The sequence below is a fragment of the Tursiops truncatus genome, chromosome 1 (assembly GCF_011762595.2).
Source record: "Tursiops truncatus isolate mTurTru1 chromosome 1, mTurTru1.mat.Y, whole genome shotgun sequence".
Taxonomy (NCBI): Eukaryota; Metazoa; Chordata; class Mammalia; order Artiodactyla; family Delphinidae; genus Tursiops; species Tursiops truncatus.
In genome coordinates, this window is record NC_047034.1 from 88,131,347 (window position 1) to 88,146,490 (window position 15,144).

At 44.5% G+C, this 15,144-nt stretch overlaps 1 protein-coding gene across 5 annotated transcripts in view; it reads left to right on the forward strand.

Annotated features, from left to right (window-relative positions):
- SORT1 (sortilin 1) overlaps positions 1 to 14,683 on the forward strand; it is a 73,659-nt gene extending 58,976 nt beyond the window's left edge. For 3 of the 5 annotated variants that reach the window (XM_019919466.3, XM_019919465.3, XM_033862492.2), the window contains 8 exons: positions 34 to 224; positions 3,309 to 3,498; positions 6,864 to 6,980; positions 7,596 to 7,704; positions 8,511 to 8,609; positions 9,158 to 9,264; positions 9,530 to 9,653; positions 10,100 to 14,683. In XM_019919466.3, coding sequence (XP_019775025.2) covers positions 34 to 224; positions 3,309 to 3,498; positions 6,864 to 6,980; positions 7,596 to 7,704; positions 8,511 to 8,609; positions 9,158 to 9,264; positions 9,530 to 9,653; positions 10,100 to 10,114 — 952 coding nt within the window. In that variant the 3' untranslated portion in view covers positions 10,115 to 14,683. The remainder of the gene's footprint in view (positions 1 to 33; positions 225 to 3,308; positions 3,499 to 6,863; positions 6,981 to 7,595; positions 7,705 to 8,510; positions 8,610 to 9,157; positions 9,265 to 9,529; positions 9,654 to 10,099) is intronic. The other 2 variants (XM_019919468.2, XM_019919469.3) reach the window with 1 other exon arrangement.
- The last annotated feature ends 461 nt before the right edge of the window (positions 14,684 to 15,144 follow it).

Below are 15,144 nucleotides of genomic sequence, written 5' to 3' on the forward strand. Positions count from 1 at the left end.
TCTCTCATGATCTTTCTCTAATTGTGGTTTCAGGTTCTCCACAGACGAGGGTCAGTGCTGGCAAACCTACATATTTACCAGGGAGCCTATCTACTTTACTGGCCTGGCTTCAGAACCTGGAGCTAGGTCCATGAACATCAGCATCTGGGGTTTCACAGAATCTTTCCTGACTCGCCAGTGGGTCTCCTACACCATCGATTTTAAAGATATCCTTGAAAGGAACTGTGAGTGTCTCCTTTGAACTTTTCTACCAGAAACTTGTGAGCCCATTTCCCTAAATAACCGATTCAGTTTAATTTCTTCTAGCTGGAATAAGAAAATCATGTGTGTGAAAGAGGACTGAAGGATGTTCCATGTGGGTGAGCAGGCAAAGGGATGGTACCAGAAAAGCACTTCCCTCTTTGGATTAGCACTGTCCAAGAGAAATAAAATGAGAGCCACGTATATAATTTAAATTATTCTATCAACTAGCTACATTATAAAAGTAAAAGAGGCAAAATTTATTTTAATAATATAGTTATTTCAGTATGTCCAAAATATCATTTTAACATGTAAGCAATGTTTTTAAATTATTAATGAAACATTTTACATTCTTTTTTTAAGGTATTTTAATTTTTTTATTGGAGTACAGTTGATTTACAATGTTGTGTTAGTTTCTGCTGTACAGCAAAGTGAATCAGTTATACACATACATATGTCCACTCTTTTCTAGATTCTTTTCCCGTATAGGTCAATACAGAGTATTGAGTAGAGTTCCCTGTGCTATACCGTAGGTCCTTATTAGTTATCTATTGTATATATAGTAGTATGTATATGTCAATCCCAATCTCCCAGTTTATCCCTCTCCCCCTTTCTGCCCTGGTAACCATAAGTTTGTTTTCTACATCTGTGACTCTATTTCTGTTTTGTAAATAAGTTCATTTGTACCTTTTTTTTAGATTCCACATACAAGCAATATCATATGATATTTGTTTTTCTCTGTCTGACTTACTTCACTTAGTACGATAATCTCTAGGTCCATCCATGTTGCTGCAAATCGCATTATTTCATTCTTTTTATGGCTGAATGATATTCCATTGTATATATGTACCACATCTTCTTTACCCATTCCTAAATGTCGATGGACATTTAGGTTGCTTCCATGTCTTGGCTATTGTAAACAGTGCTGCAATGAACATTGGGGTGCATGTATCTTTTTGGATTATGGTTTTCTCTGGATATCTGCCCAGGAGTGGGATTGCTGGATCATATGGTAGTTCTATTTTTAGTTTTTTAAGGAACCTCCATACTGTTCTCCATAGTGGCTGTACCAATTTACATTCCCACCAACAGTGTAGGAGGGTTCCCTTTTCTCCACACCCTCTCCAGCATTTATTATTTGTAGACTTTTTGGCGATGGCCAGTCTGACCGGTGTGAGGCGATACCTCATTGTAGTTTTGATTTGCATTTCTCTGATAATTTGTGATGTTGAGCATCTTTTCATGTGCTTTTTGGCCATCTGTTACGTTCTTTTTCTTCTAACTAGGGCCTCAAAATCCAGTGCATATTCTACACTCACCCTTATGGTAAATCTCAATTCCGACTAGCCACATGTGGACATCTAGGAGAGTATAGTTTTGTACTTTAGATCTCTGTAGCATTTTCTGAGAGTCTTTTCTGCTTGTAAGGATAATGCATGTTTTTGTTTGTCTAAAATTATTTCATAACACTTCAAGGTTTTTCACACTTGATTACAGCAGAACTGTAGAGGAAAGTATGTTACAAAGACCATCTAACTGACTGTGTCACTTATCAAAATGTTGAAGTGAGGAAGTTTTCATGCAAAGAGTTTGGCTTGACCATTTCAGAATGCTGTGACTTCAAACTGGAAGGCATGTTAAAGGCCCAGAAAATGGCTTCAGAGAAGTTAAAATATTCATTGCAAGGTGTTCCTAAAGAATGACAAGCAAACCCAGGCCCCCAGTACCAAAGATGCTGACATTGTACTGAAAACATGGAGGATAAAAAAAAAAAACTGGAGAAAAAGTGATGACTCCCTGTGACCCATAGTTGCTTTCTGGCATAATATGATAGAAGACTTAAGTTTCGAGAAGCTCTGGTTAAATTTGGTCCTGACTGTTATTAGGCTGTGTTGGGGGCCCGTTTCCTCAGCATGTTACTTTAGTGAGTCCTGCAAGAAGCAGAAGCACTCAGTTTGGACCTTACTTTTCTACAAGATGTTTCAATGATTTAAAATCGGAGAGTCATTATAATCTAAATTCACTAAATAGGCTGTAAAGGAGCTGGCTTATGAGTTTTCCCCTCAGCAGGCAGCTCTACAGTTATCCCTGAAGTTTAACATCATTAAAAGATTTGTTAAGCCCCTGCTCTTTTTTAAAAATTTTTATTTATTTATTTTATATTCATTTTTGGCTGTGTTGGGTCTTCGTTTCTGTGCGAGGGCTTTCACCAGTTGGCGGCGAGTGGGGGCCACTCTTCATCGCGGTGCGCGGGCCTCTCACTGTCGCGGCCTCTCCCGTTGCGGAGCACAGGCTCAGTGGTTGAGGCTCACGGGCCCAGCCGCTCCGCGGCATGTGGGATCTTCCCGGACCGGGACACAAACCCGTGTCCCCTGCATTGGCAGGCGGACTCTCAACCACTGCGCCACCAGGGAAGCCCCAGCCCCTGCTCTTTAACAGGCCCTGTTCTGGTCTTCACATCCCAAAAGATAAAAACCTAATCCACAGTCTTTAGGCCACAGCCTTTGAGTCATTTTTCCATGAGTGGATGATATGACACACTAAGCCAGGTTGACTGTCATCACGGTCTTCATTTGAAAGCCAGTCTACAAGAGTTAAAAGCCTAGAAAGTATGTTTCCCCTTTCATTTGAAGCAAACTAACCCACAGTGAAATTAAACCCATGCTTTTGGCTAATTGGTGTCTTGTCCTAAAGGCAAGCATCTGGTTGCTTACCTGACAGCTCCTGCTGACCAAGGGCACAGGTGTGCAAGACTTAAAGACAGAAGCTTCTCAGTCTGGAAGGAACCTTAGAGGTTCTCCATCCAGCTCCCCACTTCAAAAATAAGGTTTTTCCTAGAACTCAAATGGGTCGTGAGATGCAAAGACTCCTCCCTTGGCATGAAGAAAAGCCCATTGCTGGTAGGCTCCCACTAATGTTAACTTTCATTTACAATTCCAAAGTGAAGCAATAGGTTGAGTCAAACATCCCTACTTTTCCTCTCCTCGTTCTTCCTATTGCCTGGCAGCTGCCTCACATGGGTGGGTTCTGTCCCATGCAGTTTCCTGAACAGCCTGTCTTTCTTTTAGGTGAAGAGAAGGACTATACCATATGGCTGGCTCACTCCACAGACCCTGGAGATTATGGAGATGGCTGCATTTTAGGCTATAAAGAACAGTACCTACGGCTACGCAAGTCTTCCGTCTGTCAGAATGGTCGGGACTATGTTGTGACCAAGCAGCCGTCCGTCTGTCCCTGCTCCCTGGAGGACTTCCTCTGGTATCAGCATCCCTCAGATCCCTATCAGCCATTTCCCGTGCTGGAGGAGGCAAAAGACAGTTCAGAAATCTTTAAATCCTTTTCTTTCCCTTCTTCCTCAAGAGTGGAGTACTGTTGCTTCTTATTAAGGAAATTGAGGCACAGAGAAAGGGAACCAGAGTTGTTAATAATTAGACAGATAACATTGCATCAGTTACTTATTGGCCAGAACCAGCAACAACCCCTGGACATCCTGACTTGGCAGTGGTGGGAAGGAGAGAGGTACATAAGGAGGATGAGAATTAAAAAAGAGAGAGAGAGAAGATGATAGGATAGAAACACCAAGAAAAGTGGTACAGGAGCTCAGAGGAAACTGGACTTTAGCAAGCAGCCTGACAGCCTGGGTGTAGCAGGTAGGGTACTAGGTTTGGGGTCGTCTGCAGGACTGAAGGCGGAAAGAGTGTGGATCTGTCCCAAGAGAGGAGGTGACATCAGTATGTATGGTCTGTATGTCCCATCAAGGCTTAGAAGCCATCAAGGTGAACTCCCTAGAGTTCAGGACCATCCAGGCTTAAGGGTTAGTTTCTTGGCTGGCACAGGGTTAGTTGATTTTACAAGGGCGAGGGAGTCCCTAGGTAGCCTAAGCAAGGTAACTTAGGGCAAATAAGAGGAACTGCTTCACATCACAGGTACTAATCTTATGGAACTTGTTACCTGCAAAAGATACTGACAGGAGGTAGAAGTGGATTTGGAAAAGAAGGCAGGCAGATAGCAGTCCTGTCCTCCCACAATGTATTCTCCTGAACTGCAGGTGACAGAGAATGCAGGACTGAGCAAACTGCAGCCTGACCCAGTGTGTTTCCTCCTGCATGGCTCATAATCTGTGGAATGGCCAGGGGTCCTCCCTTCTCTATTTCCGCAGGGGAAAATATCACTCAGATCACTTTGATGTTGTAATAGGGCTAGAGCTTATTCATACTGTCAAACTCTGAAGGGCTGTCTCCCATCCTTAACTGCACACAGGGTGGCTCTCGGTCACCTGAGCTTCTGCTATTTTCCAAACATGTTGTGCAGCTCCATGCCACTGTGCATGCTGCTGCTTCTTCCTGGAAGTCTTTCCCTGCTTGACCCCAAGCCTGGTGAATTCCTACTTAGCCTTTAATACTTAGCTCAGATACCGCCTTCTTAAAGCCTTCCCCAGATTTTCCTCATCTAGGCTCCTAATACAGCACTTACCATATTTTAATTTTTGTGTGTAGATTTGCTTCCACCATTAAACTCCAGACTCTTTGAGTGCATATTGTATTTGATAATCACATAGTCATAATGATAGCCGCTGACGTTTTTTAGCAGTACGTCTGTTTACACTTCCCCTCAGCAGCCCTGTGAGAGAGGTACTCTGGTTATTTCCATTTCTCAAAGGGAGAATTTGCCATCACGTGGCAGAGCTGCGATGTGAACCTGGCCATTCAGCTCCAGAGCCTGCCCACTGTACCCCATGTGCTTGAGAAATGTGTACTTTGTGAGTGGGAAGGGTATGGTCCCTGAAATTTTGGATTGAACACATAAAATTTTTGCCAGAAATTTCTCCTTGCTATTGGAGGTGTGGTGTCTTCTGTATCTTTTGTTCTCTCTACCCTCTCCCTTAAATATTTGTCAGAAAGCCTTGAAGTACAAGCAGCATCTATATATTCACCAAATATTCACTGAATATTTTCTATGCACAGGGCAGTGCAAAGTGATAACAGGAAGTTTATTATAGACTCTCCTGGTAAGATGCACATAATAATGTTTGAAACAGAAGGTGGGATCCTTGGGGATTTAGAAAAGGGAGAGACTATTCCATCCAGAGCTGAAAGGAGGTAGGTGGGTCAAAGAAGGCTTTGTAGAGGAGGTGGCATTTGGGCTGAGCCCTGACGAGCCGTAGGATTTGACCATGCACATCTGGGAAGAAGCAGGTCGTTAAAGCCCGTGGACTGATGTGGGCTTAGACCACCCCAACAGCGTGATCAGGAAGGGTGTGCTGGAAGATAGGCCATGAGGGGAAGTTACAGTAGTCACGATGAAGTGAGTGGGTCCAGATGGGGGTGCTCAGGCTGTTTCCAACTTAGATGGTGGGAAGGAAGGTAGTGTCCTGGACAAACGGAGGAAATGACCGGAGGGACTGGCATGAAGGAGGAAACGCGATGTATTTTGAATGTTTTGTTTATTTGAGGTTCTGTCAGCAGATTTAGATGGCAGTGTCCAGCAGGTATTTGGAAATGTAGGATTAGAGCTCAAGAGAGGTAAAACCTAGAAGTTTTAGTTGCAACAAATAGTTAAGCTCATGAAGGGGGAGTAAGAGAATGAATTGTAGGATCTTGGAGAACATATGCACTTACGGGTTAGGAAGAGAGCAGAGCAAGCAGTGACCAAAGAAACAGACGAGTGCCGCTCTCAGGGCCTCAGTGGGTGGGGCACAGCATTGTGGCAAGTGCCCCAGAATAGGTGATCAGAGTGAACGAGACAGAGAGAGCCCCCTAGGTTGGATGACTGGTGAGCCCTGGGGGGCCACAGACATTCATTTTCAAGGTTGCAGAAGGGGGCCGAAGCCCAAATGCATAGAATAAAAAGTAAATGAGTACAACAGAACAGGGAAAAAATATTTTTTAAGAAATCTGGCCAGTAAAGGAGAGGATGGTGAAGGAAGAGGACAGGTTCAGGCTAAGGAGAAGCCTCCAGGTGAGTGGGACTAGTGGTCACTGCCACACTGTCCATGGAACGAGCCCCCGCCCAGGGGCATTAGGAAGGATGGGGCCGAGGCCACTCGTGTCATTTCTTTGGGGAAAGCAGAGAAAGAGCAGATGGGTGGCGCTATGGAGAGATGGGATAGAATGGAGGGCAAGAACAGGCATTCACATTGGTGGCAGGGACCATCTAAGAAACTAAGAGGGACACGGAAGTGGGGAAGGCAGGAAAGGTTTAACATACCCGCCATGGGTAGAACATGGGTAAATGAGTTATTTGGAGAGAAATAAAAGAGTTGCTGAGTGTCCCAGAGTTTAGATCTGTTGCTGATGTACTATTTCTCTGTGTCTTAGTCACGTGAGTCCCCACCCCCTGCAGGCTGCCCTCCTTCCCTTCCCGGAGCCTGAGCTGTCTGTGTGGGACTCCTAGCTATTGAGTCTGAAGCCCAATCCATAAGCTATTTTCCCTTAGTTCAGCCCTCCCCATGTGCTTTTTTTTCCTAAACAGACCTCTTTATATGTCACAGGCTTCCTTAGCTTCTTTCTGGCAACCCAAGACTGGAATATTGACCATCCACTGCCCCATATAAAGCCTTCATTGCTAGTCGCTTCCTGTCTTTCAGCAACTTTGAAAGATACCTTATTTGCTGATTCTTACAGTGATTTTGGCTACTTCCGTCCAGAAAATGACTCCAAGTGTGTGGAACAGCCAGAACTCAAGGGCCACGACCTAGAGTTTTGTTTGTACGGGAGAGAAGAGCACCTGACGACAAATGGGTGAGATGCCTGCTTCTCCCGTATCGGGACTGAGTCTCCACTGTGCAGAGTGAAAGCTGCGTCTCTCCGCATAGTTCTGAGCAGTAGTTGAGAGCACTCTAGAAAAATACTGTCTACTAAAACTTTCTGTGATGGGGGAAATGTTCTGTAATCTGCTGTGTCTGATGCGGTCGCCACTAGCCCTTTGTGGCTGTTGACACTAGTGTGAGTGAGGAACTGAAGTAATTTTAATTAATTTAAGTGTAAATAGCCACCACAGTAGAGAGCGCTGCTCTAGAGGAGGCTCACTGCCTCCTTCCCTGATAAACACTCCCCTCCCCTGTGGTTTATGTACCGCGTGTTGACTGCATTCCCTGGTCACAGTTCTTTGACACAGTCTCTTAAGGCAGAAAGGTGGCATGACCCTGCAGCAAGGCAAGGGATGTGTGGTCTGTCCAAGGACTGAAACTACACAGAATATCCCCAAAACATCCCTGCAGATCTCCCCCAAGGCCTGAAAGATGGTGTAATGACCAGAAGTTTTTCTGCAACTTCTAAAATCTTGTCTTCAGGAAGTAAGCAAGAATCCAGAAGTACATCCTTGTATTCTGTTAACAAATTTTCTCTGCCTCTCAGGTACCGGAAAATTCCAGGAGACAGATGCGAGGGCGGAGTGAATCCTGCTCGAGAAGTGAAAGACTTGAAAAAGAAGTGCACAAGCAACTTTCTGAGTCCAGAAAAGCAGGTATGTTAAAGTAGATCTGGTTTAGATACAAGTGGGGTTTCACGTTCTGCCAGGAATAGTCAAAGTTACAGTGTCAAGAACTCTGTTACTGAGTACAAGTGGCCAGACTACTTCTGTCAGGCTTCCCTTCGTACAGGAAACTGTCAGGATGAGGGATGGTCACATAACCCAACGCTAAGCTCATCTACCGAAAACGTTTTTGTTGGGGAAAAAAAAATGGTATTCAGTAAAGTTTCCAAGTCCTAGATGCATACGGTTGAGGAAATTTCTGAGGCTCAGAGTCATTTAGGAAAAAGACTCAAGAAGTTTGGCTGTAAAGGGCTGGAGTTTTACACATGTGGAAGGGAGGGCACTGGACCATAGGTAGGGTGGATCTCTTTGCCGAGTCATGTCAAGTGTGTTCAGAATGAAAAACTGAACTATGGTAATAAGGGGCTGGTTTTGATTTAGAAGCAAGTTTTAGGGCTGATTACAGTTCTGTAGCACTGAACTATCTGGCTGGAATATGGGGATATGGTAAAGAGGAAACCTCTTGATAAAGAAGCACTGGCCCAGCAGTGAGACTTGGGGCAGTAAACTGTGGGCCCCAGGTTCCTAATCTGGAAATTGAGAGGTGGACAATCTGCAGTTCCCTCCTATCTAACCTTCTAAGGGATGAGGGCCTGACAAGGGGTGGGATTAAGAAGGCAGTGGGAGAAAAATGTGTGGGTGTGTGTACTTGTCGGGGGCAAGTTCCTCCTTCTCTGCATCCCCGCCCTGCACTCCTGGTGGCTGTCCTCAGAGTGTTTGTGTGTGTGATTGCACAGGACTACCGCCCACAGGGACACAACTTGTCCCAGAATCCAGCTCCGCCTCCTCTTGGATACATTGAAAACACACACACCCTATCTCCCACCCAAAAGCAGGTAGGTCACACTCAAACAATGATACGGAAAGCTTATTTGTAAAAACATACAACAACTTAAGTAAAAGATAAATCTCGGTGTCATAGGATGGCTTGCCTAACATAACATTGGCACAGCTCCTTTCCAGGTAATTGGCCCTGTTTTAGATTCATTCAGCCCACTTATTATCATAGTCTCCCTTTCCTGCTTCACCCTTAAAAGCTCCAAGACTTATAAACAGTGGTAGTGGGGAACAGTCACAATTACCATTTGATCTAGGTAGTTGCTACGACTTCCAGTGTAACTTTGACATGGAAGCCACTGAGTTTGCACCATTCTGACAGCTTTAAGGCAGTTGAAGTTCTGGTCACCCTCTGCCAGCTGTGATATTCTCCTGGTAGCACTGAGATGGTTCATCTTGGGGGCGGGGGTTGGGAAAGTATCATCATTAGGTGCCTAGAGACTGCAGATCATTCAACAGAGAAATAGGGGAATGAGCAGCCTCTTTGAATTCTGTCTGAGAATATGCACACCCAAAATTGTTTGTGTTTGTGTTTTAATTTATCAAGAATTCCAAGTCAAATTCTGTTCCGATTATCCTGGCTACTGTGGGATTGATGCTGGTCACAGTCGTAGCAGGAGTGCTCATTGTGAAGAAGTACGTCTGTGGGGGAAGGTAAGGAACAGAAATCAATCAAACCAGAAAGTCCACCGAGGGCAGACGGTTGAGTCAGCCCCTGGCAAAAACTAACTAGTTGAAGTGATGTTACTGAAACATCAGGCCCAAATCTTTCCTTACATTTTCCATATGCCAGGTACGGGCTGTGCTTCCTATATGTGTGACTCATTCTGCAAGTGTGTAAAACTTGGAAAATCCACCGTCCTATAAGAAATGCACCCCTCCTCCCCATGTGAGAGTTGACGGTGGTTTCCACCCGCAGGTTCCTGGTGCATCGATACTCTGTGCTCCAGCAGCATGCGGAGGCCAACGGTGTGGATGGTGTGGATGCTTTGGACACAACCTCCCACACTCATAAAAGTGGTTATCATGATGACTCAGATGAGGTGAGACTATTTCTTCTTGAGGGGTGGTCCAGAAATTTTTAAAAAGGGTGATCTTTGGGCTTCCCTGATGGTGCAGTGGTTGGGAGTCTGCCTGCCGATGCAGGGGACACGGGTTCGTCCCCCGGTCCGGGAAGATCCCACATGCTGCGGAGCGGCTGGGCCCGTGAGCCGTGGCCGCTGAGCCTGCGCATCCAGAGCCTGTGCTCCGCAGCGGGAGAGGCCACAACAGTGAGAGGCCCGCGTACCGCAAAAAAAAAAAAAAAAAAAAAAAAAGAGTGATCTTTTCTTACTCATGATCAAGATAATGATTGAAGCAAAGGAGGGTATAAGCTAGAAGCAGCAATTTAATGACTGTAAGACTTGGCCAGCCCAGAAACTAGGTAATGGCTTTCAAAATAGGGATTTTTTTGGTCTGTAAATAATATGGCCTATGTCTTTCTTTTCAGGACCTCCTGGAATAGCTCCTCAAAGGAGCTGGGACTGAGCACAGATGATGGAACCGCAGTACCTCTTACACTCCCTGTGGCTCCGACTTGGGGAAATAAATTTCCCATTGCGAGGGACCCAGCTCTGTTTCTGCTGCTTCCATCAAAGCCAAAAGGACCTACACTAAAGAAATGGGGGGTGGGGACCCTAAACACTCTTACAATTGGCCCTGAGAAGAGAGGGAAAATTTTTAATTCTTTAACTTTTCATTTCAAGTTCTGTCTTTTTGCAAGGTACGGGCCCTTTTCGGTTTTGTTTTTGTTTTTTAAGGGAAATGAAATGGAATTGAAGGGAACTTTTCACTAACCCCACTGTTGCATGTTTTGCATGGCGCCTGCCCCAGGGCACCTGCCAGCTTCAGCATCAACTCTCACAAAGCACTTGGTGCCGTCCCTGGGCTGTGCTGGCAACACGAAGCAGCCGCAGAGATGAGCACAGAGGCTGCGATGACTGGCACAGCCTGGGCAGCCTTTCTCCATCTGGGGACAGCCCCGCTCCAAGAACACTGCACACCAGCTCCTCACACAGATCCCTGCTTTTTGTTGTTGTTGTTGTTGTTTTTTCAGGGACCATAGGCCACAGTGATTTTTCTTTTCCCCTGTTTAATTAGGCAATACCCTCATTAATTGCCCTTTGGCAACTAACTTACATGTGCTTCCAAGACACTAAATCAGGAAAACTTAAAGGGTAATATTTTTAATTTGGGGCAGGAAAAAGGGAGCAGCAGAGAATTGACTAGATTTAGCACCTATTAAAGGAGAAACTCTTGCTTCTTCCGAGATCTTTCAAGCCATGCTTTGTGTGTGTGCCAGTGGACTTGCTCAAGGTCTGGGTTCAGGCTTGCCCGGGCTGTGTGCCCAGGCTGAGCGAGCTCTTCACTGGAGTGGCTGGTGGCATGGGCCGTGCAGCCCCTGAGGATGGCACGTCACAGTCTTCTGCGTCCCCTCCTGCCTGCTGTGCTGGCTCCTTGGTGAATCATTAGAATGGCTGCTTATTTGCTTCCTCTTAGGTTGCTGCTCTGCAAGGAGCCATGACTAGACATGTTATCAGATTTAGGCTTTTTTAAAAAAATCAGAATTTTATTACCAGACTCTCCTCCTCTGCCCTTTTTCCCAGCTTTGCCAAGTAATTTGTTGGCATGAAACTTTTGGCTGAACCAACTGAAAAACACACTTCTAGTGTAGATGATGTTTCGTGTGATACATTAAGTTCGTATTTTAAATTTAAAAAAATTTTCCTTTTGACATTTTTAAAAATGAGATAAATTAGAAAATGTAGCAAGATGGATTTTGGGGTGGCCATATAGTGATGGAAAGCTGCAATCGTTAGTTTTAATACAGCTTGACTATTTGCTATACCGGAATATAGTAGCACGTTTTCAGTCTTAGCATACCTACTGTGCCGGTCACAGTTTCTCCCAATAATTATAATTGGGACATTCTTTGATAAACTGCCGTTTTGTTGCTAGTTCACTTTATGGCTAGAAAGTCAGGAAAAAGTAAATGTGCCAAATTAACTGTTGTCAGAATGCGTGAGCAGATGGCTGAGTTCTCTCCTCACCAGAATGGATTCACAGCCGCAGGGAAAGTGGGGGAGGGAATGGATGGAGAATTCTAGAGACTTTGAAACTGCAGTAAACTTAAATGAGTCAGGGAGCTATAAAGTTAGGGCAGTTTTTGTAAAGAGAGTTAATACTTGTTAGAGCCAGAGAACACTAGTCTTTTAGGAAAAGCTCATTCCTTTTACAAGGTTTTTAAATTAAAAGTAATTCCAAAGATATACCAGCTCACAAATGATTAAGTATCGGCTTTTGTCCCCGGTCGCCCTCACCTCCTGCCCAAAATGAATTTGATGTCCAGAAAAGACCTACTTAAACCATACACCTCTTCTCCCCACATATACCCGCTCGGGTAGGTGTGCTGATACATGGTAATTCTCTGATTAGTTTTAAGATAGGAAAGTTAATATTCTTCTCTAACCGTATAAGATTAGGGCTCTTTGCCTATAATGATATTTCTATAGAACTTGGCAGTTTTCACAGCACTTTTTCTCTTGCATTATGTAATTTGAACCTTACAACATTCTCGTGAGATTTTAAAAAAAAAAAGGCGGGGGTTGTAATCCCCATTAGAGATAGAGCTGAGGTACAAAAACGGAGCAAGTCGCCAGGGTCCCTGTGTGTTACGAGCACCGCCAGTGGTTGTCTTCAGATCTCGTATATGTTTTGATGCGCGCCAGTGCTGAGCACCTGGAGAGGGCTGCTCTCTTATAGATGACTTGCTATTCTTTAGGATGCGGATCAGTGACATTTCTTGCAGAGCAGTATTTAGCTCTTTTTTGCCACCTTGGTAAACAGAAGAGTTTATTCTCCTGTTGTTCATGGTTGAAAACAAAAGTAATGGTAATTTTGAATATGTGTTTAGAAACCGCCCCTCACCTTGTTGAGGGTCACTGTTGAAGAGTGCAGGAATGGAATCTCCATTGATGAGGCACCCTCTTTATTCTTCTTGTCCTCCCACCACTGGCTGGCTAGCGAGCTCAGTTGGTTTGAGGACTGCTAACAAGCCTGGCTAGTTAGCCTTCTGGGTCAGCCTGCACTCACACAAGTGTATGCCCTCAGCCAGACAGGAAAACGGCCTAAATCCATGACAGCTTCTAAGAAAAGAAGATTTCCAATTTGTCCTATCGATGTTAGGTTAGGAGAATTATCTTTGAAAGTAAAGTTGTGTAAAGTCTCAGGCTTGATAGCAAAAGATTATTTCAACAATAGAAGTTAGCACTGTAAGGTAGGTTGGACATATTAGACCGTCCAAAGTGACCTGAGCTGTAAAATCCAGGCGGAGAACTCATCATCCTTCGTGCTCTGTGGACAGGTGTCTTGGACGTAAGGGGGCTCTTGGTTTTTAGTGAGACCAGAGACCAGGGATGCATACACCTAGGCTGTTCATTGAATGGGAATGCCCCTTAGAAGAATGAAAGCGTTTGGAGGATTGTGGCAGTTCTAGGCTGGGCTTAAGAGATTCAACAGATTAGCTGTAACTAAAACTTAGAATTTGCTGTCTGCCTCTGAATAGGCTTTCCAGTGTGCGTCTCTGTAATTCTTAGGTTTGCCTCTGGGCCTCTACATGCCCAAGCTGGCCTTTCATCCCTGACAGATAAGTAATGAACTGGCCACCGCTGGCTCTGTAAACCATTGCTGGTTCTCCCATGGCCTTCATCACAGTACAAGGATAGAGAGAGGAGTACAGGGCAGTTCACATCCACCCCAGGTGGCAGGACTGTCGTGACTTGAGTCATTTCTTTATTTTCTAGGCAAATGATTCAGGTAGAGAGATTCTCTCTTTCCTTTTCGGAGAGCTTTAAAGAGCCCTGCTCCTGTATGCAATGGCTTAGAGCTCGCCCTGCTCATTTTTGGTACCGCCCCCTTGCCTCACATGAAGCCCAGATACTTGGAACTGCTAAAATAGGAAGAGATTCAGCTTTTCAACTTTGCTACTACCTTCCCTCAAGCAGGAAGATTAACATGGACTTACATGTCCTTTGGACAAAAACCAAAGTTTAAGATTTGCCACATGATGGAGTGATAGGGAGGGCCAGACTTTCAGCACTGGCACTCAGCAGGTGCCAGACTTTCTGTTCCATCTGCCACTGATCCGCCCAGCTCAGGCAGCTCTGGCAGTGCTGTCCTGCCCTAGCAGAGCCCAGGCCTCACCCTCATGGAGGATGATTAAAATAGCAGGAACATGTTGATTTCTTGGCTACTTTGCATTATAACAATAAGAATCAGAACATTAATTAGAAATTGTCTTCAACAACTTAACTGTACGCATTTTTTCACACTGGTACATTTTTAAGCGTCCTTGTTTATATAGGATAACTTAAACTAATCTGTACCTTTCTATATATATATGTGTGTGTGTACATATATACATGTATAAACTGTATAGTGTACATGTTAATGATTTATTGATATGTCCCAAGTCTTTAATGCAGTTCTCATCCTCCGCATGCCCTCAGTTTGTGGTCGGGTGACTTAAATGTTCCTGGTGGTTCTGCCCACCTCCTGTGTTTGGACGTCTAGGGAGGAGGGGTTTGATGGCACCCTCCTTATCCTCGTGCACAGAAATGCTCAGGGTCCCCGTGTGCCTGTTGTCCAGCCCTGTCTTGTCTCTTGTTCCCTATCAGCATGTGGTCCCTCCTTGCTCTGTAACTTCTCTGCCTCCACCCCAAGCTGTCAGTACAAAAGTGTAAAGCAGTATTAAGATCGTTACTGCATGTATGCTAAAAACCCAAGTTTTCTGTTCCCTTGGGACAGAAAATTGCATGTGAGGTGGGATAATCAAGTTTCAATGACCAATGTCGGTTACACAAAAAAGCCAGACCCTAGAATAAAATTCCACAAAATGGAAATAAAACTCAAATTTCTTTAGCATTATGTAAATAAATCTGGGTGTGTTTAACTTTGTACTGGTAATTTTCTGTATATTTGCAATATTTGGGTTAGAAATAAAACAGACTGGACTTTGTTACCTGACCTACTAAAATGACTAAGCTACAGTTTGTTAATATGAAAGCTTTTCCAGTTTTCTAGCTTCAAAAATCAAACTCCAGCAACCAGAGAATAAGTCAGTTAAAGAGCCAGGACTATTCATTTATAGCATGTAAGGTATTAGGTAATTTATAGGAAAAACTACTCACCTGTTTCTGCTTTATGCTCACAAAGATCTGCCTCCCATGGGTATTTGTAAAAGCAGCTTTCTTGTTCTTACTCCGGGAAAGTGTAGCTGAGCCACCCCGTACAGCTTCTCCGTTTCAACCGCTACACTCTTCCTTCTGCACGCAGCGGCATGTCATTACTCTCTTGAATTCCATGTTCTTCTAGCAGGTTGATAAGTAACACCAAGGAGTTTACCTTCCACACCTTTCCATCTGCCCCTCTTAACGTTTCTCCTGCTGCACTTACTCGTAGTCCTTCCTGACCCATTTCATTTAAGGACCTTCAAAG